Here is a 23,999-nt window from a genome sequence, read left to right as displayed (position 1 = left end):
CCTGCTCTTAAAATAGCTTTTGATTATTTCATACTTGTACTTGTATCAAGGCCTGTTAATGACAGGTTTTTGAATTCCCCTATCGACGCCATTTCCTGCATATCTCTGAATCAGGAGTTTTTGAGTAAACTATTTGTATATCTCTAGGGTATAGATTCATGATTAGTTTGCGAACAGCTGGAGATTTTCAATGTGAAAAAAGTGTAACACTTTTGACATTTTTTGGACAAATATTAAGGATGAATTTGAGAACCAAAAAAATGCTGAAGCAAACAAAGATCTTTGATACATTTTACCTGGGCAGTTTTACCTATAGTGTGTCTCATCTCAAGTGGAGATTAATGCCATGTTGGATTTTGCAGTGGTAGTTTTGATTCGCACGCTAAACAAATCCCATGGGCCATATACACATGCATAGAAGAGCGATTTGTGTATATCCATATCAAAATGATGCACTTGTCGGCTGCTACACATGTCTTATTTCACATAATAGCTAGGAATAAATACCAGACTCATCTCAAGTGGAGGTCACTTTAAATCGTCCCCAAGTCTCATGGAAGGAATGTTCTCTGTATTCCTAAACCATGTGACTTGGGGATGATTTGAAGTTACCTCCACTTGAGATGAGTCTGGTATTTATTCTAGCTATTATGTGAAATAAGCAGCCAACAAATGCATCGTTTGATATGGATTTGTACATTTGTCCGTACGCTAGCTTTGCAATCGTGTATCACACACCGGCATCACACACTGATGGAATGCCGATCCACTCAACTCAACAGCTCTCAACTTGAGACGAGGCACAGTATACTTAACCTAATTTCAAAATGGCTCCCGACTTCTTCTGGGAAAATTAGGACATGTTGTGTGTACCTCACAATCACAGATCACAGATTTATTTTGTGCTACGTACAGGCACAATGCATACACGTTGATCCACAAGCCTCAGCACACTTTACAGGTTGTCGCTGACCACTACAGCCCCATATCATTACACAAACCATTAAACAATAACACAGGGACTTGCAGCTAAGAGGTGTATACCCTAGACATTCCACAATTGGCCATCGCAGCAAGGATCAGCTCCCCGAGTTTCATATGGGTTACAACAAGACAATTAGCAGTAAGTTCCTTGTCCAGGGGAATTTCAAGCTAACTCAATTTTTCAAGAAAGCGTACTAAACCACCGCCAGGGTTCAAACCCTCAACCTCTAGCACCATAGTCAAATGCCTTATCGATTGAGCTAACTTGACTGCAGATTTGGTTAATCCCCTTGGGTGTTTTAGAAACAACCAAGCTGGTCTCTATACCTACTGATGAAGACAATTTTTTTTTTTTTTTTTTGAATTTATTTGCTTGATGTAACTGTATTGGTGTCACATGTTTGCTGTTTGAAAAAAGGAATAGTGCAAAGTGGCATGAGCAATAAAAGACCTTTTACACTCACAATTTAATAGTATGAATACTTTGATTTCACACTTCAAGATTTCAAGACAATTCGCTTTTGTGAAAAGCTGAATCCCAGATTGATTCTAAATGGTTTATGGGTGGTCCACGACAGGCTGTTAAGCAAAATGATCTCATGAAATTGTGCTATATATAAATCATTGGCTTATTTTTAGACATCTGACACACACACACAAAATCAACACAAGGTAGCCATACATACAAGGCAGCTATCACACACTAGTGGAATCCCATCACCTTGACATATTGGAGTTAAATATTTCCTTGAGAACGAGGAGGAAGGACTGAATCAAACTGTTTTATTTTTCTTACTGCATTTCCTTCATGTGACACATTCTTCCCCGTAGACATACTGAACTATTTCATAGACAGTTAAGAAGAAGCTTCCCAACTCAACATGACAAAAACCAGAAAATCAGATTGTTAAACATATCTCATTTTTTAATCTTGATATCCTTTTGATTTATTGCATGTCACAATTAGATTTTTTTCACATTTGCCAATCATTAATAAGGTGATACTTACTAGTTTTGCTCCTCCATATAACCTTAAGGGATCTAAAATGAGCGTTTATTGCGTTTCGACAGTATTTTTTTGTGGGACATGAGAGCACCTCAGACCTATCGAATTGCATTCTGAATACTGAAGCATGTCTTTCTGATATCAAATAATTTTCATTTTTGAAAACCACAATATAATACAAATTTTATGACAAATTATAAAAATTTGATATTTTTCAAATTTTTGATATATAACAGTCCTCGAAGTAAATTATATAAATCTAATGATATATTCTTAAAGTGTATGTAGTAGGGAGGAAAAGCCGACGGTCAATTGAAAATTTTGACCGTTCATATTGAAGATATGCATTTTTTTCCCAAAAAGACCTATTTTTTTTTTTTTTTTTTTTTAAAAAATCCATATCTTCAATACTAAAGGTCAAATATTTTCAATTGATCGTCGGCTTTTCATCCCACTTACATACACTTTAAGTATAAATCATCAGATTTATAAAGTTTACTTCAAGTACTGTTAAATATCAAAAATATCAATTTTAATGATTTGCCATAAAATGTGTATTAAATTGCGAATTTCAAAAATCAAAATTATTTGATATCAGAATGACATTCTTCGTATTCAGAATGCAATTCGATATGTCTGATGTGCTCTAATGTCCCAAAATAAATACTGTCCAAACGCTCATACCCCAGCCCTTAAGTCAAGATGTATTTCTAGGTAAACGTAAATTTGATTAGACCTTACGTTGGTTTCATACTTTACTGCCGCTTTGCCGTACTGAAGACGATTTTGCTTCACTGCACAGTCGCACCAGACACGCTAGCGGTGACCAGCAGCAAGCTGATATGATCACTTCACCTCTTTGCCCAAGCGGCAGCATCTCTGGGAGTTGAATTCAAGTTAACTCGGAGTGGTGCTGCTCTGTGAATTATGAGAACAAATACAATTTTGGAGTGGTGCTGACCAACAATAGAGGCTTTCAGGGTCATGCTGCTGCCGCTCAACGGTGTGCCACTCCGCTTGCAGAAAAGTCGCTCAGCAGCAAGCGGCAGGAAGTATGAAAACAGCATCAGGGCTGTAGTTTAGGTCAAAAGGGGCATTTGTCTCTCAAAATATGGGACTGAAACGTTTGAGCTATGGCAAGACCTAGTAAATTGATGGTGATGGAGATATTGTGTTAATTTGTATTACAAAAAATTTTAACAAATCGGTCAGTACCACTTTAGCAAGTACAGAACTACTCATATAGTCAGTTATTGGGTGTTTTCGAAAGAACCATTTCAGATCGGATAATTTCAGTACACCAATCATAGTTCAGAATTTCATGTAAAGTCGACAATGTGTTAATTTGAAATGAAAAATAAAAACAAGTTGATAAACTAACAAATCATATCAATAGCACCTTAATAAGCATGGAACTACTAACAATCAGCAGGCATTGATGGGGGCATTTTTAAGAACCAGGCGTCCATTTCACTAAACTTTTAACCCTTTGTAACTCCAGTTACAGTTAGTAAAGTTACGAATACCCAATACTAGACGTAACTTTATGAAGGGTCCCTGTAGTAAATCCCTATTACCTACAATGGGTATGACTGTTCGTAAGTAAGTTTAGTGAAATGGAACTTATGACTTGTTGTAAGTTACAAACGATTTCTAGACTTACGAAGCTTTGTAAAGTTTAGTGAAATGGACCCCTGAAAAGATACTCTGAGTATACCAAACTCGACAGTTCAGAATCACTGTGTAACCATAACAAGTATGGAACTACTCATAATCAGCCAGCATTGATAGGCTCTTTTTTAAGAACTATTTCAGATCGGATAATTTCAACATACCAAACTCAGTTCAGAATCAGTGTAAGATTTTAATAGAAAGTGACAGGTTGAACTTGACTGTGGTATATTTATTCCTGACTCACAGGTGCTCTATTAGGAGATATTAACCTTCAGCTAGGGTCCAAATGTACATAAATGTATTTAACACAGATCATAAATGCTTATCCCTAACGCTAAACATGGTTTTTGACTATCGGAAAGGAAAGGAGGAACGAAAAAGGAGAGAAGATGAACAAAGTTTTTACTTGGTACCCCCGGGATTCGAACCTTAGACCCCTCGGGTGCCCGCTCAAGATCACCGACTTGTAGCTACGGGGGTTTGAGCGATTCACTGGGTATATATGACTTCGGCTGATTGCGTCATGCCCAACATGTGCAATGCATGCATGTGCAGTGGTTTTCTTTGTAAGATTTTACCACGTTAGGGCTAATTTCACCATTCTGCTGATTCCAGATAATGAATAGGCCTAGACTTTTGAAGGTTAGAGTCAGTGGTGTAAATGTCTCTGTACCCAGGCACAGCTAATTGGCCCACTATGCAGAAAATAATTATCTCAAGTAGTCCCCTAGTTAAGACGTAAAAGCAATAACACCTAAATAACTGGATGTTTTTTTTCTGTATGCAGTAAAGAAATCGCCCAAATGGGTCACAGAAGTGTAATTAGAGACTTCAGAAACTCTGCACCCTTCCAAAATCACCTAAAAATGTTAATGTTAGTACACCTGGGTCCACTTTTGTGACACTGTAAGACTGCAGATTGCAAATCATCAACATGCGGATAATACGATAGGCAGACATGGATAATACCATAGGTAGATGTTCAAGTCAACATGTGGATAATACCACAGGTAGATGTTCAAGTCATACCTCTTGTTGACTTAAGTGACAATATATCACATGCCCTACAAGCCTGCAGGGTACAGACCTGAAACTTTTCCTCTTTTCAGCTGATTTCCTCTTTTTTTATTCCTGAAATTTACACATTTTCTTTTATTTTCAACCCAATTTGAGCCCCAATGTTTTTCAGCGTTGTTTGAGCATTTTCAGCCTTTTTCCTCTTTTTTTATAATGACCCTGTTTCAGGTCTGAAGGTAATCTACCAGTATGTTTGCAGTGCTTTCACAGGTTCTTGGTCCAAGATTAGCCCGTCTATTACGACCACTTCTTGGGCGTGATCCTAGCATCCTCTTTTTATGACATTTTTCAGTAGATATCCACGAACAAAGCTTATTCCCAAAATTTCAGTTGATTCCGATTTTGTGTTTGCGAGTTATGCATGATTATGTGTATTACACTGCTCCATAGACAATGTGTTGTAATTTCGTTCTGGTATACCAGAACGAAATTCAAATTTGGCAATATTTTTGCTTAATGAATTAATCTGCAAGAAATATTTGGTAGATAAACATTATGTAGCCAGAGGTATCCAGTGGTATAAAAATCTCAACTTTTTTTGAGAAAAGTGGGGGTATGAGGCTGTGGATCACGGAAAACTTTTAAGGCGTACTGATTTTAGATAAGCTATTCCTATCTACAATCTGCATCCATAACACTGTAAACCTGTAAAAATGTGATGCAGCACTGCGCATTCATGGCACTACGAGCTCATTCATCAAAATAAGTTACGATAAATCCAGGAGATAAATCGATAGGTACAGCTTACGTACAATCAGTAAGTCTTAAATTGAGGGCGCTCTAGCTAACAAGTGGTTGTCACGCATAAGCTGTAAACAACCATGTGCCCATACATAGAATGACTAATAATCATGAATATGAAAAAAAAATGCGAACTGGATTAAGAGACATTCAGGTTTTTGTAATGTCATTTCTCAAATTAGGTAGATTTGTGAGAGGAAGTGCAGATCCAGTAATATGTCAGCTTCACCTAGGGAAGTAGGATCAAAATGGACACATCATTGATGTTAATGGATAAGTGGAAAGAGAGGAAGGGGAAAAAGGGGGTTTTGGTGTAAATTGTTATGTGTTTCATCACACACAAAGAGAAAGGACAGTGAACAGTTTAGTTTATTTACCAGAGGGACTGTGAAGATATAAAAGGGAAATTAAGAAGGAAAATGAGATATCCAGGGAAATATCCAAGGTAAGGATCAGGATATTTTGCTACCGAATAGGCATCTTCAGTGAGTGACATATATAGTGCCTTGAAAGAGAAATAGTTTTGTTGAATAGTGAAACATTGCCTTAAAATGGTAGTTTGTTGTCAAATGGTGTATGTGGTGTGTCTTGGGCCGCAGTGGTCAGCGAAAAGACACTTCTAAATGCATTTAGACAGCTAAAACCCTATTTTATTTATTTATTTTATTTTATTAGATCTTATTTTGCCTGGGGAACAAACTCAGTGGTCCACACTGATTTCCAGTCTGGCCCAGGGGTCAAACAAAATACAAATGAAATACATACAAAAGAATTACATACCATGGATTTAACAAATACATCATATATGAACACACCTAGGAAGCGCACCCTGAGGCTCCTGGATCCCCTGTTTGAAGCCTTGCTTCGTTCGATACATTTGGCATTGGTTGGTCATAAAACAAATCTTGCCCCCTGGGTAAAATATTTCTTCATACATCCCTGCATTTAGTATATTAGCTGAGATTTTTTCACTGTGAGTAAGGGATAGGATTGTGGTTTTGGTTTTGGTATTATTAGTTTAATACTTGTGGAATTAGAGAGTTAAAGAAACAGTACTTTAAATTAACTTGGGTATCGGTACTGCGGTAGGCTCATAGACACATAACAAATGCATTATGATCAAATAGATTGATGACAACATTTTATTGAATGGACTGCACTGCGCCATGATTACGGTGAAGGACACCAGTTCAAATCCTTTGTTTGGAGCCAATCGATAAGAGCATGCAGGGCCTCTATAGGGTAACCTGCAAAAAGAGATGTCTTGCAATATGCAAGTTTTAGATTGATGAGTAACCCCATAACAAACTTGACTGTTACAACCACTGTACCTGTAGTCAAGCAGGTCTCCTAACACTATGAACCACAATGGCCTCATCCTATGGCATAGTCCAATAACCTCAATTAAACAATCATAGTGCAAAATTTGACCTCAAGCTGCTGAGTATGAGTTTTTGTACCCAAATTTTCAAAGGTTATTCAATGAATGTACAAATGTATTAGGGTTAAAGAACTGTGCACTAATAGATTAGAATGTTTTGGATCCTAGTGTAATATTACAATGATTCAGATGCTACTGTACTGTCACTGACATATTGAACTTTGAATCACCCAATGCGATGCAAATCTAAGAACTACATAAAGAGTACATAGACCTCTACCAAGGAATATAATATGTTTGGGCGCCATACAGCTGTCAATCAATCAATCAAGCAGGCTTCCTGCAGACAGCAGGTATACGCATGCTGCTATGATTACAGTAGCTATGCAAATTGAATAACACTGCTTGGGAAGAGATCTCACTCTGCAGTCTTATAAGATGGAGATAAAACATGCTGCTGCCTGGCGTATGCGTGACTACAATGACAGCAGGTGAATGATGAGGTGTTTGTGTGTGGCCTTGATTGAGACAAACTATTGCTGATTTAACCCCCTGAGCACTACTTGCCGATCTAACATTGCCTCTGATTGGTCAATTACATGATATCCTTACTTTAATCACCAATCAGAATGGAGCTTTGGAAATAATTCATCCCAATTTTTTTGCATGGTGAAAATATTCTAATAATGTTGCCAATTGGTCCGATTGATAATGAAAACTTCTTTTTGGCAAATCGGCAGGTAGTTCTCATGGTTAAGCACACACCATCTATCATGACTGCAGTATATTGCATCCAGATATGACTCTTTTATGGGGTTCTCAGTAGCTAAGTTTATAGTCTATCCTTTCCCCTACTATTGGTACACCCTAAACCCTAAATACTCTTGCATATACCTAACACTCATTTGAACCTATTGCAACCAGGAAACTCCTTTATTCCTAACAGTGCTTTTCGGCAGATGGAGAGGAAAGGAGGAAGTAATAAAGAGAGAAGATGAACAAAGAAGTTGCTTATTTTTGTCAGGATTCGAACCCAAGACCCTGTACATGCCAAGCAATAGGTGGGCGACTGGTAGCAATGGATGTTTCACTGTCAACTAGAAAACTCCATGTAAAACCTTTACTTACAGCACACCTAACACTTTTTGGCACACTTTATGATAACTTTTTTTTTTTTTATTTCATTATTTTTTTTTTATCTTTCAATATTTATTGATTTTTATTCAAAAACAAGTATTAAGACAATTAACAGCAAATCACACAAAAAAGGTAGCAAAAATGGATACACAAAATACAAAGTATGCAGTCACTTCTACCCAGACACATTAATAACAATAACATGCGCATATGCACAAGGTCACAATATAAATCCAGTTACATCAAAGATACTCAATCACATAGTCTACAAAATTTGAAAAATAATACAAAATATAACTTCATTGTGGGGTTTCTGGCTCAGATACTCCAGTTATGCTTGTTGCACTACATTTTGGTACACCCTAGATACTCACATACCATTGACACCATAGTACACCCAATGTGCTTGCAGTTTTTTGTCATTAGAAGTTTGGTGAATAATGATATTTTGGCAATTGTTGGTCATGGTCATGGTTCTTATCATCATGAAGAGTGACTAATGTTTTACATAAGTTTTATATTTCTTGCATAAAACAATCACATACGTTGTCTAACTATTTCCAGATTATCAAATTTATATTCTGAAAGCAATCGACATCAGCATGAGATATTCCACAACACCTCAGAATAGTGCAACAAACAATGACTATAATGAGGAAAGAGATCTTGGCCCATTTTAAGCTAACCCGAGACCCTATATTCTTAGAAAAAAGGTTTACGGGTTCTGCATACAAGACAGGTCAAGAGAAAAAGGTTCTGGGGAATTGCAAGAATCCTAAAATTGTTCTTTCTGCCCATTACATAACCTTGTTCATGTCTAAAATGGTTCTTTCTAGCCATTACAGAATCCTTTTTAGTTCCTCGTAAAACCATTTAAGGCTCTACACACAGGACAGCTTAAGAACCTTTTAGCATTTACTTGGAACCTGTTTCCTAAGAGCGTACCCATATGAAAAGTTACAGGCTTCACTAGTAAAAGTGGCATTTTATTATTAACTTGTGACAACAGTTATAGATAAATGTGAGTTGCTGTACAATTGGTACAATATGCGTTTCATATTTTCAGAAGAGTTCCTTTGTGACTAGGACCCATTGTATAAAACATTATGACACTTTGCAAGTTGCAAAAATCCACTGTAAATTAAAATTTGCCATAAAGTAAAGAATGCTCCTCATCTTCCACATCATAACTTTATACATAAAGGAACCCATCATCAAAGTTTAAATAACTCAAAAACAGATTATTTACAGTGGATTAGTTTTCTGAAATGGACTCAGAGTTGATGTCACTGCAATTCATGATGCATGTAGCCATCAGAAAACCACCAAAATGGCAGCCTCCTTCAATTTACATCAAGCAGACACATCACCCATACATCATTTATTTAGCGAGTACACCTCCTGGGATTGCCCAATCCATGGATTTCTTTCATGTACCACGGACGCAGACCCACATGTTACACTCCCATAGGGGAGGAAATTCCTGGTCACGACTGGATTGGTTCAAGCTCTTAGCCAGATTGAACATGAAGATTGGTCATTTCAACGATGAATTGCAATTTATTTATGGAACTTATCCATTTTCATGATGGGAAAACAATTTAATTGTGTGTATTAAAAATATTAGTAATTTTCTACTTATAGAATATAATAGTTTTATCATTGTCAGATCTGGGTAAGAACGTTAAAACATGCCAGGGTCATAGTGAGGACAGTTTTGTATTTGAAAACTAGAAGTACAAAATATTGTGACATCCATGGCTCAAGACAAAATGTTTAAATTGAATGTTAATTTTGTCTTTTGTCAATGTGGAATATGATATACCTTTATAATCAGAGTCAGTGATAAAAATACTGGTTTGCGTCTGACGTCACCTAGTTAATCAAACTCAGAAACAACTTAATTGTTTAGAATTGTGTGATGATTGAAATTTCTGGATGCAGCAGTAAAATATAGTGTGCCCTATGGTTACTTTTGCAATTTCAAACATACATACCATCTTAAAGGTTAGATCTTAGTAATGGAAAACTTTCTTTCTTAAAGACACCATGTCAGCAATGCCTATAGGTTAAAGACCACCAATAGGCCTGGGCGATACATTGAAATACGAGGAGGAACTATTTGTTTTCATGGCATTCGAAAAGACTGCATTAAAATCGCTGAAATTGATCAAGTTATATAGCCAAAAAAGTACTTTGTAGGGTTTGATGCTTCAAAATGGTATATTTTCTCTCATTATTTGACATTTTTGATGTAATAGTACCAAAATTCATACGCACGGCTTCGGTTTTTAGTAAATATTCGCCATATCATATTGTAACTTCCAGCTTCGAGGGCGCACTGTCATTTTAAGGTGTTTACGGTTCAGTGCGTTAAAACAAGAAAAGTCTCAGGTCAACCTATGTTGAATTTTTGATCATTTGGCATCTAAATCATATAGTTTCACCTGATATTAGTGGCATTGAACTGTGAGAGTTCTGAATATGAGAAAATTCCACCCGAAATTAGGCATTTTCCCATTGAAACCCGTGTAATACATAATTAGTGGTATTTAACCTATAAACATTGTTTTTTGCCTTGAAAAGTACAGTAAGTTTTCACCATTTTTTGCGATTCCTTTTCTGCGATGAATGCACCAGATAAATCAACCTTCCTTTTACACACTACTAACCAATCACCGGCTGTGGGGAGTTGATTATCAGATGCATTATATCAGAGGAACAGTTTGGACAATAGCTTGCATTTCTTAATGATGTTTTTGTTTGTTTGTTTATTTACTTGTAGTTTATAGCTAAAACAGAAGAGGACATGTTGGAATGGATAGCAGCTATCAAGAAAGCCAGTACCTCACCCCCAGATGCCACATTAGCAGGTTGGTATCATTCTCTATACTTTGTGTGCACACATAAGCACACACCCCATACATGTTCCTGCTATCAAACATGGGACGTTGGGTAAAAACCCTTGTATCGAGGATGTACAGTCAGTCTGCTCTGAAGTACAAAGTACCGATGTGAACACACACATTGTGCCGACGTTGAAGGCACAATGTGTATGTGTGCGTTGTCATTTTGTACTTCAGAGTGGACAAACTGTACCTTTCACTATCTGACCATGGAACCACCTGCTCAAACTGCAGCAAACTGTAGATCATACATACATACATACATATTCTGTATTCTATAGCATAACGTATGCCATTAGCTTTTTCTACAAAAGTCTTCTGCTTCTCTCTTAGACTTCATATCGTTTCATAGGCCTATTACATGTAACTTATGGTCAGGGACAGGCGATTTGCGCGGAACTTTCTTTCCGCGCAATTCCGCGCAATTTAGGGATACATGATTTGCACTGAAAAAAAAAGTTCAGCATAATTTGCTATTTTTTTTCGCGCAAATCGCCTGTCCCTAACTTTATGGTGTACATTGATTTATTACTTCCAAAATAGCAGAATTTGACAGGTAAACCTAGAATCTCCTATAGATAGGTTAAATCCCAATGGCTTAGTACAGGCTCAGACAGGGGTCCATATTTCATATTCAACATGCATGCAAAGCCTATAAAGACATGCACCATTAGATATCATCAGCATTATGATTTTGTTTTGGGTATCCCTGGAGGGCATAGAGGTAGTACAACGATTCCGAAGTCTGGCCAACCCACCCGGCCAGGTTTATATATCACACACGTGTTAGTGACAACCTGTAACCCGACCTATATCACATTAGAGCAACGGGCTGTTCCAGTTGAACTCCATACACCCCCCTATATTAAACACATGCCCTTAATCTTCCACACAGGGGGTTTAGATTTCAAATGGAGCCACTCAGTCAGGTAACCCCATTTGAAATTTACACTCCCTGTGTGGAAGATTAAGGTCATGTCTTTCGTAGGGGGTGTATGGATTTCAACTGGAATAGCGCACTAGCAGGCAGAGTTCAAATGTATCAGCATCATTATAGTTATCTATATGGTTAATTAAGAGCCGGATATATATGTATCCAGGTAGATATAGAGATCCCGATCACAGAGATGCATCAGTGAAATTGTTTCAAGATTGCTTAGTATGTGTTCTCAAAGACGGTGAAACACTAATGCAATGTATGATAGATTTGTAAGACTAATGTGCTGTTGTGCCATCGATAATACACCTGCAAGTTGGAACAATATATTTCAGAATCAGCTAAAAGCAATAAGGTCGAAAGTGCATAACAAAGGACTTACTGACCATATTACATTCACATCCTGATATCTTAGGTCATTATTTGAAGACAATGGACAGTTTATGTTCTGATCTCAGGGTCCGATCAAGGCAGTGAGCAAGAATGGCTCTTTGCAGAAAATTTTCATTCTTCATTAGCCCAGGGACAACCTACTTTTGTTTAACAGCTCTTTTCAGAGCCTCCCATTCTTCGGTAGGCATAGGCCGTGGGCAACCTACTGTGAATGATTATCTTCAAGCCACCAAATATTCAATGTCAATAGATCTTTTTAGAGCTATCAACTACTTTTCAGATCATTTGATAAAGAGCAACCCACCTTAAATCTGTATTAAAAACGTCAATGCATAACTCCTAATAGTTGTACTGAAGAAGTTTGCACATATTCTGACAAAAGCTTGGCAGTTCCATTGTCCAACATCAAACTTGTTTAAACCTCCATTTTTGTTATGACTATATATCATGCCCAATCCCATCACTCTACAAACTTATCAGATACACATGTGAGTGTGGGACCCACAGCAGCTGAAGGGAGTATCCCATTATGCTTTGCAGTACCATAATAGAACTGAATGGGCCATAGAAAATGTACACAAAATCCCTCACTTCAACTTTAAATAACTCGTTTAAATCAGGGAAGCTTATACTTTTGCAAAAATATCACCCCGTAAGTATTGTGAAACTATCCATAGCTCTCAATATCTAAGCGGCTCTTGTTTATATTTTGTTTACATTTGCTATGGGGCATGCAGATGTACTGCAATGCATGATGGGATACTCCTTTCAGCTGCTGTGGTGGTGACCCCATATAAGTGTTTCATTAAACTGAATTCTGCCATTAGATATTGTTTTATTACATGTGACCGAGATGGAAATCTAATTCGCACAAACACATTATATCTCGGTTAAAAAAACACTCCACCCAGATTTTGTGCTAATATGAGTAGTGCATTTGATTTCAGAGCTGTAATTTCAGTAATTTCCTATTTTTCTTACTAAAAAATGTGACACTTAGGGTTTGTCAGTTGTTCTAAGAAAACTTTGCGTTAAAAACCCTGAACATAATCCACCTGTCGTGTGGTTGAAATATTCCTGGCTCACTGTTTATCCACAAATGTAATGTGTCAATAAAATCATATCATTTGCTAATCAGATATCGGATAAGTCACAAATTAATGTAAGTTGAATCATATCACTAAACTCTATCAGATATACTCCATTTCAAAATAAATCCCCCTCTGCTCATGACAGAGTGACTCAAGGAGAATGGCATGTGTGTGTGGTTCTCTCTCATTTTCCTGTAAAGGTTGATGAACATTGTTAATGATATTTTGTGGATTTAAAGATTTTTTTAAAACCAGTTGACAGTCTCGTCCCATCGTTATACCATCAAAATGCAGATTTAGGTATCAGCTGAAAGCTCACGTTTTTGTCATCATAACTCCAGTGAAATTCTAGGACTGGAATGTGTTTTACTTACGAATAAAATTGTTTTGCTACAGCGCACATCAACAAATTAAGCCCCAACTTACCCTGCGCCAGTGGAAATTTACAAAATTACATGTCACTGGTGCAATACTTTAGACAAAGCGCATTCTATATATGTGCTGCACCCGACTGTGTACACCATTCTATATCAATCCACAATGATGAGTCCCGTCTATTACGAGCTGATCATTGTATGAGCAGAGGCAACAAGGTGGATTTTTTTATTAGAAGTATATATATATTTATTGTCAATTTAGGCTCCTAATTATATCAGTAAAGATGCTACATTTCTCACTGCTTTCACTATAGAAGTCTTGTGAAGAATAATATTAGCCAACTGAAACTTCCTCTAAAGCTTACTCATATTATATATATTATATAAAATGACTTCATGCTTATCATCAATGCATTAATACTGCACCTGTCCATTCCACAAAAAAATTTTTTATAAATTATATTTGATGACTCTTCTGTGAAATCTTATAAGAACTTGTATGGTTGCACACTAATTTAAAATATCTGTGCTTTGAAGTGTGCGCAAGTGGTTGGGAGTCAAACATAAACGGTGGCCCAGCTTTTAATAGTGTTGATCACAAGATATAATATGACAAAATCATGTTTCGATAGATATTATTTGTTGAATTATAATCAGAGATATTTATGCGCTCAATTCTATTGATGAACTGCCACAAAATCAGAGACGTCACCTAGACTTTTTGCGAGGGATGCAGAATTTTTAAAAAGTGGACCTTTTTCCTAAAAATTAACTTACATTCAAAAAGTGGGCTTAAAGCCCCTTAACATTTACTTTTTCGGTTTAATTGTGGTCCTTTATAATTTCTTTATAATTTGGACCATCTTAGAAAAAAATTTACATTTTCCCTTGAAAAGTGTACATTTTTGTCAATTTGGAGGATGCATGGAAACCTTGCACCCCACTGACTACGCCCCGGGGGCTACGCCCTGCTTAAAATCCTAATGGACAATGTGAGATGCAAGCCATATATGCAAGGATCACAGAAAAGGATGCTACAGCCCAAGAAATTAAGTTTAAGTGGAATAGGAAACCTTATTGTTAAAGAAACCAGAACATTGATCTGATTCTGAGCCAAGTTGTTAGTTGATAGCCAGCCATGTATGTGTTGAATCAACATCAGTTATAACATTACCAGATATGCCAACATAAATCTGAATGTCATTTATGGCCGAGATCAAATAAAATTTGGCAGCTTTGTAATCCAGTTTTGATTTCTTTCAATCACAATCAGATTTTAGGAGGAAGGAGGGAAATGGTTATAAAGCATTTCTGTCCATGACTTGGGCAGAGAATGGTTTTCATAGTGCTGAAGTATGTATCTTATATGGAGTGCTCTGAATGGGCAATATAGAGCTCAATGGGGAATGATCTCTTTCGACCTGTGGCCTAGGTAATGAAACATTTAAGATATGGCATTAAACTATTCTTAATTTGAATAGTTTTGAAGACACAAAAAAGAGACAATTTTAAAGAAAATATGAACATTTTTATGCTGTTGATTGCTGTAGAACCCAAAATATGGCATTTGACCCTTCAGCTTATAACTTGAGAACGATGCATCGCAGACAGGTCAAACTATACTTTTTATGCCTCCACTGGAGGTATTATTCTCAATTGTTATGTCCAGGGGAATATATTAGAGTGGTTTTCAACCAGATTTGAATCATTTTGAAGTTTCACCACTGTATCTAGTAGTGTCCCTTTAAACTGAGAATTAACCGCTTTTCCCCAAATTGAAAATGTTACAGGCAGCAGATTCAAACTCAAAATGACCTAAAACACCTCCCAGATATTTTAGTGTATCTTGTGTGTGGTACAACATTTTCTAGAGCACTTTTTTCTTGATGGGTCCCATATCACCTAGTAGGCCTGTATCAGAAATAGTCTTTTTTTAAACAGGTCTAACCAAACTTTTTGGGGTAAGGGTATCTTGCTGCACAACTCTGTCACATTACAAGAGGAGTACCCCCATTTTGATATATCAAAGTGTCCAGTGATTCCTTAGTGTCAGAATGGTCCATTTGTAGTGACACATATCAGCAGGCCTTGTATTATATGGATTTGTGAAAGCCTTGTTATCTTACACATACCATACTATCATAGAATCTTAATCCATATGTCAAGCATAGTCAGCTAGTCATAATCTGTTTTTCATTTTCATTCAAAAGTTTCAGATCCTAAATTTTTTCTTGAGATTATTCAATACATGATGGATCCTGGGTTTGTCCTTTGTATATTATTATATACGAATAGGAAAGTCTTGGGCGCCTTCTGAGCATGTTTGAATTCAGCTGAGTGTTCAAACCTTTTGACCTCGCTTCTCAGCGCTTACGCGTTAACTCCCTTCTGTGTACACTTGCGCTGTTTTTGAGTTCTCTAACACACCTCACACTTATTGTCGGCACTGCCATAGGCAACATACTTACCTTCCATGGTATGGTCCTTCTGCTGAAGTTAAATTATACTGAAGTTCCTTCCCACAATGCAATATGCGTTACAAAGGAGATGGATTAACCCCGGAACTGTAATGATTGTTATACAATATGCCTATTCGCCAGCGAAGTGTTACGTGTAATCCGATTATCACTATGTCAACTGGATCACGCTTTTGAGTTCTGCACCACGATTGAAATGATCGCAACACAAAGTCTATGGCATGTACTACCAATTCCAAAAGGTGCGTGATCCAGTTACCAAGGAGTTATGTAACCACTTCGCTAGCGAATTACCTTGTGGGAAGAAATTTCAGTATTGTTATTGAAATATGGAAATAAATGGAAAATATGTCAAATAATTGCAGAGGCCTAAAACCGACAACAAAAGTAGCCCAATTTTAGGCAAGTCGTAGCATGATTTTTGGAGGCACTGCTAGCGATCTTTAAGTAGCCCAATTTTGGCACCAAGTCCCATCTTTGGCATCACTGTCAAGAGCTGGCAGAAGAATAATGTTGTGCGGAATGATAGACATTGAAGTTGTGTCATCAAATTGGCATAGCTACATGATATTGCTCATGAAACTTGTAGCAAGTGCAAAGCAATATTTATCAACATGGCTTCAATTTAAATCAAATTAAATAATTCCTGATTCCCTTGAAAACGTTATCTTCAAATCCCAAGTCACGGGTACTGTCATTTCAATGGCATCACAAACTCATCCACATGAAGCGTGTTTTATGTCTAGGCTGTCATATTGTACTCTCATTCCATGTTCATTGGGCTGTTCCAGTTGTTATCCATACCCCCTATGGAAGTCATTACCTTAATCTTCCACACAGGGGGTGTAGATTTCAAAATGGAGTCACCCATTCAGGTAACCCCATTTGAAATTTACACTCCCTGTGTGGCAGAATAAAGTTGTGTATTCCACAGGGGTGTATGGATTTCAACTGGAATAGACTCTTCATTCCATGAACTTGCTGGTGGAATGCATTTACCGTATTCGTTCCAATAAGCGCCCATGCCCCAATAAGCGCCCACCCAGGGTATTTTCAATTTGCTAAAGGGTAATGTTGAAGTGATAGAGAGATGTCGATACAGTGAAATAGCTGGAGGACTACAAGTCCTGCGTAAACTTGCAATACATTTTCTGCATCAGAAAAGCTATTAGAACGTCTCAGGACCCTTTTATAACCTATGTAAATTCGTCTCTAATAAATGCCCCTTACGAAAAAATTAGGTAAACAAGGTAAAAAATAAGCGCCCACCCAAAATGACTTTGTTAAGCGCCCTGGGCGCTTATAGGAATGAATACGGTACATGTACAGGAATAGGATGGAAAATTGGGTCTGGGATTTTGTATCTTCTCACCATGTCAAGAATTGAAAGACTGCCAAATCTGTATAGAAACCATAGAATTGGAAAGGGGAATGATGATCCACATAACCCCATGTTTAATTCCATGGATAGTCCACCATTATTAGATTGACATACATATAGTGACCAAAAATTAGCACATCTGTGACATTTTTTGGAAAAAATCCTGAACATGCAAGAATGTCTTAAGTGCCTTGCTGCAATTATTCACTTTGACCTTGCATTCAACTAAATTACTGTCATCACAACTTAAATGCTAACCATTACAATTTCATCAAACACATGCGTGTCACAGGATTAACATTTCAGTCCAAATTGGTGAACGATTCTTGTAAAAGAATTAGTTTATATGCAGATGATAGCATGCAATTTCTGTGGTGTGTCTTTACAAGATTCAAGGTTGATGTTTGCACTATGTGAAGAAATTCTAAACCTGATATTTATTGAAAATAAGCATTCAATAACACTACATATAATAGGTTATTCCATTTATGATCCACACATCCTCTGGAAGATTTTACTGCCATTTCAATCCCAGTTGCACCTTATTATTGACATTGAATTTGGCGTAATTTGGCCTTTCAATTTTGATTAGTGTTCCAAAATCTTCCACACCTTTTTCTCTTTTCATGGATGAAAATAGTTGGATCTGGACTAAATTAAACTGTTGAATTTGGTTGGAATTGAGTTAGCTCAATTGATAAGGCGTTCGACTATGATGCGAGAAGTTGCGAGTTCGAACCCCAGTGGTAGTTAGTACACTCTCGTGTAAAAATTGAGTTAGCTAGAAATTTCCCTGGACAAGGAACGTACTGCTAATTGTCTCGTAACCCGTACAAAATTTGGGGACCTGATCCTGGCTGCGAAGGTCCATTGTGGAATGTCTAGGGTGCGCGCTTTTTAGCTGCAAGTCCCTGTGTTGTTGTTTGATGGTTTATGGAATGATATGGGGCTGCAGTGGCCAGCGACAACCTGTAAAGTGTACTGAGGCTTGTGGATCAGCGTCCAGGCGTTGTGCCTGTGTGTAGCGCACTATAAATCACTGCGCTTTTTTTCTTCCTTACTGGGAGTGTGAATTTAAGTTGGAATAGCCTAATGTACATAAACCAGAAACATATTGAAGATGTTCGCAATTTATCTCTCCATAATTTGAACCTTTGGGGAATCCGCTTTGAGTTTAATCCTGAATTACTTAAAGATGACAGTCAGGGTCTGCAAATGAATAATATTCAATGTAAAATGTGTAGATGTTTATGAATAACCTTAAATCATTTGATGGTGACGATGTAATTTCCTTTCAAAGTACATTTGATACATCCTTAGGGATGCCTTTGATTTGATTTTATCTCTAGAAACAATGAAGATTTTGAATGCCAAACTTGATATAAGCCATGTGCTGCCTGTTGCTTATTGTTATTGAAAGTTTTAATTTCATATTTCATTGTACATATGTGACGTGTCATGTCAAAAGGAGACACTTTTGGGCAGGTTATCAATTTTGAGGTTTTACATATCTTAAATATAGATATATTTTACTCCACAACGCCGTTTTCCCCAATGAAATCAGACATTCCTAAGCGAAGATATTGAGTTCGTATGATATGGTATTATAAAATTGGAAATTGAGATATCGGCCTTTAAAAATATTATTGACAATGTTGAGAATAGGAATTACCTTGAAAAATGTCTCAAAAAATACAAGATGCCCGTTATACTCCGGTCTGAAACTATTAGACAATATTTTAAACATTAATAACATTAATAATGCAAGAAACCCAAATTGTGAAAAAAATCACCCCGGGCAGATTTTTAGCTATTACTCCATTTACGATCCTGCCCAAAAGTGTCTCCTTTTGACATGACACGTCACATATATTCTTTTTTGAAATGGACATTAACTTCCAATACTGTATTTAGTTGGGTATATGCCTTCTCTAATTATAGGAATTACAATGTTCAGTGTCTTGTTTTACAAAGTTGCAATATTAATTACAACAAATACACATGGCAGCATTTGATGATATATATCACAATTTGCAAATATATGTAGAATGAACATAATATTTGTGGTGTGGTGTTGGGCTCATATTGAAAACTATCATAGACATTATTTGTGAAATTGGCTTGTTTGGGACTTTTTAAACTTATACAATAATGATATGTCCTCTTTGAAATTATTGGAAATTAAAACTTTTGGAGTTTATGAGGAAAAGAGCAGTCAAAAAAATGTGTTGTAAGTTAAGAGAGAGTAAAAAGTGCAATGTTTTCAGAAAATTTAGGAGATTGAAAGAGAGGAAAAGACTTGAGGAAGTTATTCAGAACTTTTAAGTGGACAAATGCCAGAAAACAAATGTCAAGACATATATAATTTATAGAAGTATTTTACATTCCATATTGGTTATAATTGTTGCCATTGCTGATGGAAAACTGATATGTTTATTAATTAATATGAAATACTTTCTTTTTTGTCTTGATTTATACAGAGCGTGTAGTGACTGCTGGTGCAGTGTCCAATGCCAGCTCCACCAGTCAAGAGAATCTCCTTGACAACCAAGAATTGGAAGAGACCACCATGAACACCACAGCAGATACAGATGAATTCTACGATGACACAGCTGCGCAGGAGTCCTCAACAACATCTCTGGAGCCTCAATCATCCATCGACCAGGATGGGCAGGACTTTGGAGAGACGTACGAAGTCGTCGAGACAACCGTATCCGACGATAATCAAATCGCTGAAGACACTGAAGAACTATACGAGCCTGTGAATTTGGACGACATACCGACTCTTAACCATCTTAACCAAGAGGCAAGGAAACCACTACCAGCAACTCCTGAGCAAATCACAGCATTCCCAAGAGTGCAACCAACGCTACCACCAGCCCGTACGCAACCGCCTGTACCACAACCAACTCGAGCTATCATAACAAACATGACACCCTCTAACAACAACAATGAAGCGGAGCCGTGGGATGACGATTACGACAATATTTACATGGGAAAGTGGGATTGTAACCCGGATGATAAAGATGAACTGGGCTTCCAACGGGGGGATCTACTACATATTATCAGTAGGGAGTATGATGTACACAATTGGTGGGTTGCTGAAAAGCACAACAAAGTTGGACTTGTACCTAAGGATTATCTTATGAAGGCTTACATGATGTAGTTTTGTTGTAATGTGCTTTGTTATTTTGTTATTTATTTTCAGTATCATTTTGGTGTCGAGTTTACGAAAAGTTTCAGACAGGTATAAACACACCACATGTTAGACCATTGATCATTTAATACAGTCCTATTAACTTGGGAAGCCATGGGTGTTAATATTGTGACTTTTCATTTTATTAGAAGAATGAAATTTATCAATTACAATTCAATCTGATATTGTTGGGCAGGGAAAACCTCATTTGCATTTTCACTGTTTCTGATTAATCAAATACAGGATAGCAACAAAATATCTAATTTTGTGGTGTTTTCATTTTGTAGGGGTCATAAAACACACGTAACTAAAAAAAACCAGAACTTTGGAACAGTTGTGTGTTTTCATGTAAAACTAAGTTGGATTGGACTGGTCTCTATGCTATAGACCTTTTTCCCAGTCATCACCAATCAATAAAATATTGGGACCATTATGTGAGTTCTTACATATACATGTACTACTGACCACTGATGTGTCACATGTTGCAGCCCTAGTCCGAACATTTATTAATTGGAACATGGTATCATCACTGACAAAAAGTTTTACATGTATAATGTTTTGCCTTACATCTTCTCTAATTTGGCATCAAATCTACAAGCTGTGTGCTATGTCAAAACAGTCCTTAGGTTATGTCAGACCATTGTCAGACATAAAACTTACATTATATTTGTGACCCAATCTGATCCATCCATGCCAAAAGAGGCTATTCTGACAATTTAGATATTATCACTTTGCCCAGTTTATCTCTATTTTATTGTTTTTGCTCGCTATTTTTTTCTGCATCTCAATTTTACAATTGCTATCATTGGGCTGCTTGGATCAGATCGTGTCAGGGTCCACAACTTATAAGTTCCCCCTAACACTTTTTTAAATAAGTCAAAAAATATGTTACGAAATGTAAAATTGTAAAAAGGTATGTATAGCCCGTGTCACACATCATTGCGTTCAGTCACAATGGTTAATTGTGTAAGAAAAGAGGCCATCTTAAAAGTTGCACCCGAGTCCATAGCTGTCAGGAGTCTATAGCAGTCAGGTTTTCTTTAACAAACACATGAATAGACCTGGCCTATTGCATTGTTTGAGAGTTGACTCCTATAGACTCAGATGCAACTTTTAACACTGTTTAAAACAGTATCTTTTTTTTACATAATGAGCCAGTGTGACTGAATGCAATGGCATGTGACGCTATAATTTGGTTCATATGTGTAAAGCAAATAAGGCTATCCATTAACTTCTTACACATTTGCTTTTCTTCAATTATATTTTTTGATTTACCGTATTCGTTCCAGTAATCGCCCATGCCCCAATAAGCGCCCACCCAGGGTATATTTAATTTGCTAAGGGGTACCAATGATGTTGAAGTGACAGATGTCGATAAAGTGAAATAGCTGCAAATCCTGCGTAAACTTGCAATACATTTCTGCATCAGAAAAGCTACTAGAACGTCTCGGTACCCTTTTATAACATACATAAATTTGTTTCTAATAAACACCCCTTACGAAAAAAATAAGGTAAACGAAGTAAAAAATAAGCGCCCACCCAAAATGACTTTGTTAAGCGTCCTGGGCGCTTATTGGAATGAATACGGTATTTAAAAAAGTATTTAGGGGGGAAGTTGTGGACCCTATATATTGCATAATTATACAACATTTAGGTTATGTTTGAATGTGTAAGTTCATGAGTTTGTAAGTCAGACTATGTAGTGCCTTTGTTATTTGTAGACCATGGGCAGAAAATGACACACAGCTTCCTTGTACATATAAGATATATTGTATAATTATGCAACATTAGCCACTGCTTGAATGTGCTAGTTCATAAATCAGACTATGGTTACCTTTTCTTATTTGTTAGAGACCATGGATCATGGACAGAAAATGACACACAGCTTCCGTGTACATTTAATATATACAACATTAGGCACTGTTTGAATGTGTCAGTTCATAAATCAAACTATGTGATGCCTTTCTTATAGATGATGGGCAGACATATTATAGCTTCCAGGGATTTGTTAACATCCTAAACCCATCAAAATTCAGAATGTTGCATGTTTCAAAAAAATCAATTCGCCCTAGAAGTGATGTAATAATCGGATTAACTACCACTGCAATAATAGATGAATTGAATCTCCCCGCACTACAAGCAGGTTGCACTCATCACCTGTGTATGTCTGCAATCATAGATAGAATACAATACCGCTCTTTTCAAAGATACTTATCTTACAGGTGCGAGTGATCAGCATTTCTTTGACATCTATGGTTCAATGCATAGGTACCGTGTGAACGTTGTAGTTAATATGTAGCGATATATTCAAAAATTGTATGATTGCTATGGTAATTAATCTTCTTATTACATCACTTCTATGGTAAATAGATATGATAATGTCAATGAACCAATCAAATGGGACAAAGGTGAAAGTAATGTGTAAAAGACAACATCTTACATAAAGGTATGGTAAAAGTATATGCATAATTTTATTATCACACTAGTGAGGCTGTCAATTTCATAAGCCATGGCTAACATACATGGGGTTATTCCAGTTGAAATCAATACACCCCTTGTGGAAGATATGGCCTTAATCTCCCAAACAGGGAGTATGAATTTGAAATGGGACTACCTGAATGGGTGACTCCATTTGAAATTTATACACTCCCTGTGTGGGAGAATAAGGTCATGTCTTCCATAGGGGTTACGGATTTCAACTGAAATGGGCCAATTTATGATTGATAGTTTGGTAGTCAGACACAATATTGTGCACAGAAAATCTCTGTATAATCCCTTAAAATATTACATAATTATACAACATTAGGCACAACTTGAATGTGTCAGTTCATAAATCACACTATCATATTAAGTGATGCCATCAATATATTGCAAAAGCCAGACCTCTCCCTTAAGGCTATTGTACAGTCTCCATCTGATAACATCCATAAGACAAATAAATTGTCTGTCACTGAACATGAAAGTCATATTTTTAAAACAGAAATAGGTGTAATGTCTTTTTCTCTGAACTGTATGAGACCCAAATAAATCTCTTTTTAATGTTTTATGAGATTCATTTATATTTTTAGAAAGGACAAAATGCTACTCTAAGAATTAATTTGTTTTGTAGGATTGTCATATATATATATATTTATATAACCTCCTATATAGTAATTACGACAAAATCAAAATATTTAAAAAAGGGCTGTGCAGCATCTCAATTTTCGGCATCTCAGAACTAAGAGGCATATATCATATAATG

The 23,999-nt window shown here is 36.7% G+C and overlaps 1 protein-coding gene across 1 annotated transcript in view; it reads left to right on the top strand.

Annotated features, from left to right (window-relative positions):
* LOC140142828 (src kinase-associated phosphoprotein 2-B-like) overlaps nt 1–21,675 on the top strand; it is an 83,142-nt gene extending 61,467 nt beyond the window's left edge. Inside the window, exons 6-7 of the mRNA XM_072164838.1 lie at nt 10,786–10,873; nt 20,043–21,675. Coding sequence (XP_072020939.1) covers nt 10,786–10,873; nt 20,043–20,728 — 774 coding nt within the window. The 3' untranslated portion in view covers nt 20,729–21,675. The remainder of the gene's footprint in view (nt 1–10,785; nt 10,874–20,042) is intronic.
* Nucleotides 21,676–23,999: the final 2,324 nt, after the last annotated feature.

This window comes from Amphiura filiformis, chromosome 20, assembly GCF_039555335.1.
Source record: "Amphiura filiformis chromosome 20, Afil_fr2py, whole genome shotgun sequence".
NCBI classification, from domain to species: domain Eukaryota; kingdom Metazoa; phylum Echinodermata; class Ophiuroidea; order Amphilepidida; family Amphiuridae; genus Amphiura; species Amphiura filiformis.
The sequence above is the reverse complement of the archived record's forward strand: the minus strand, read 5'-3'. Positions and strand labels throughout refer to the sequence as shown.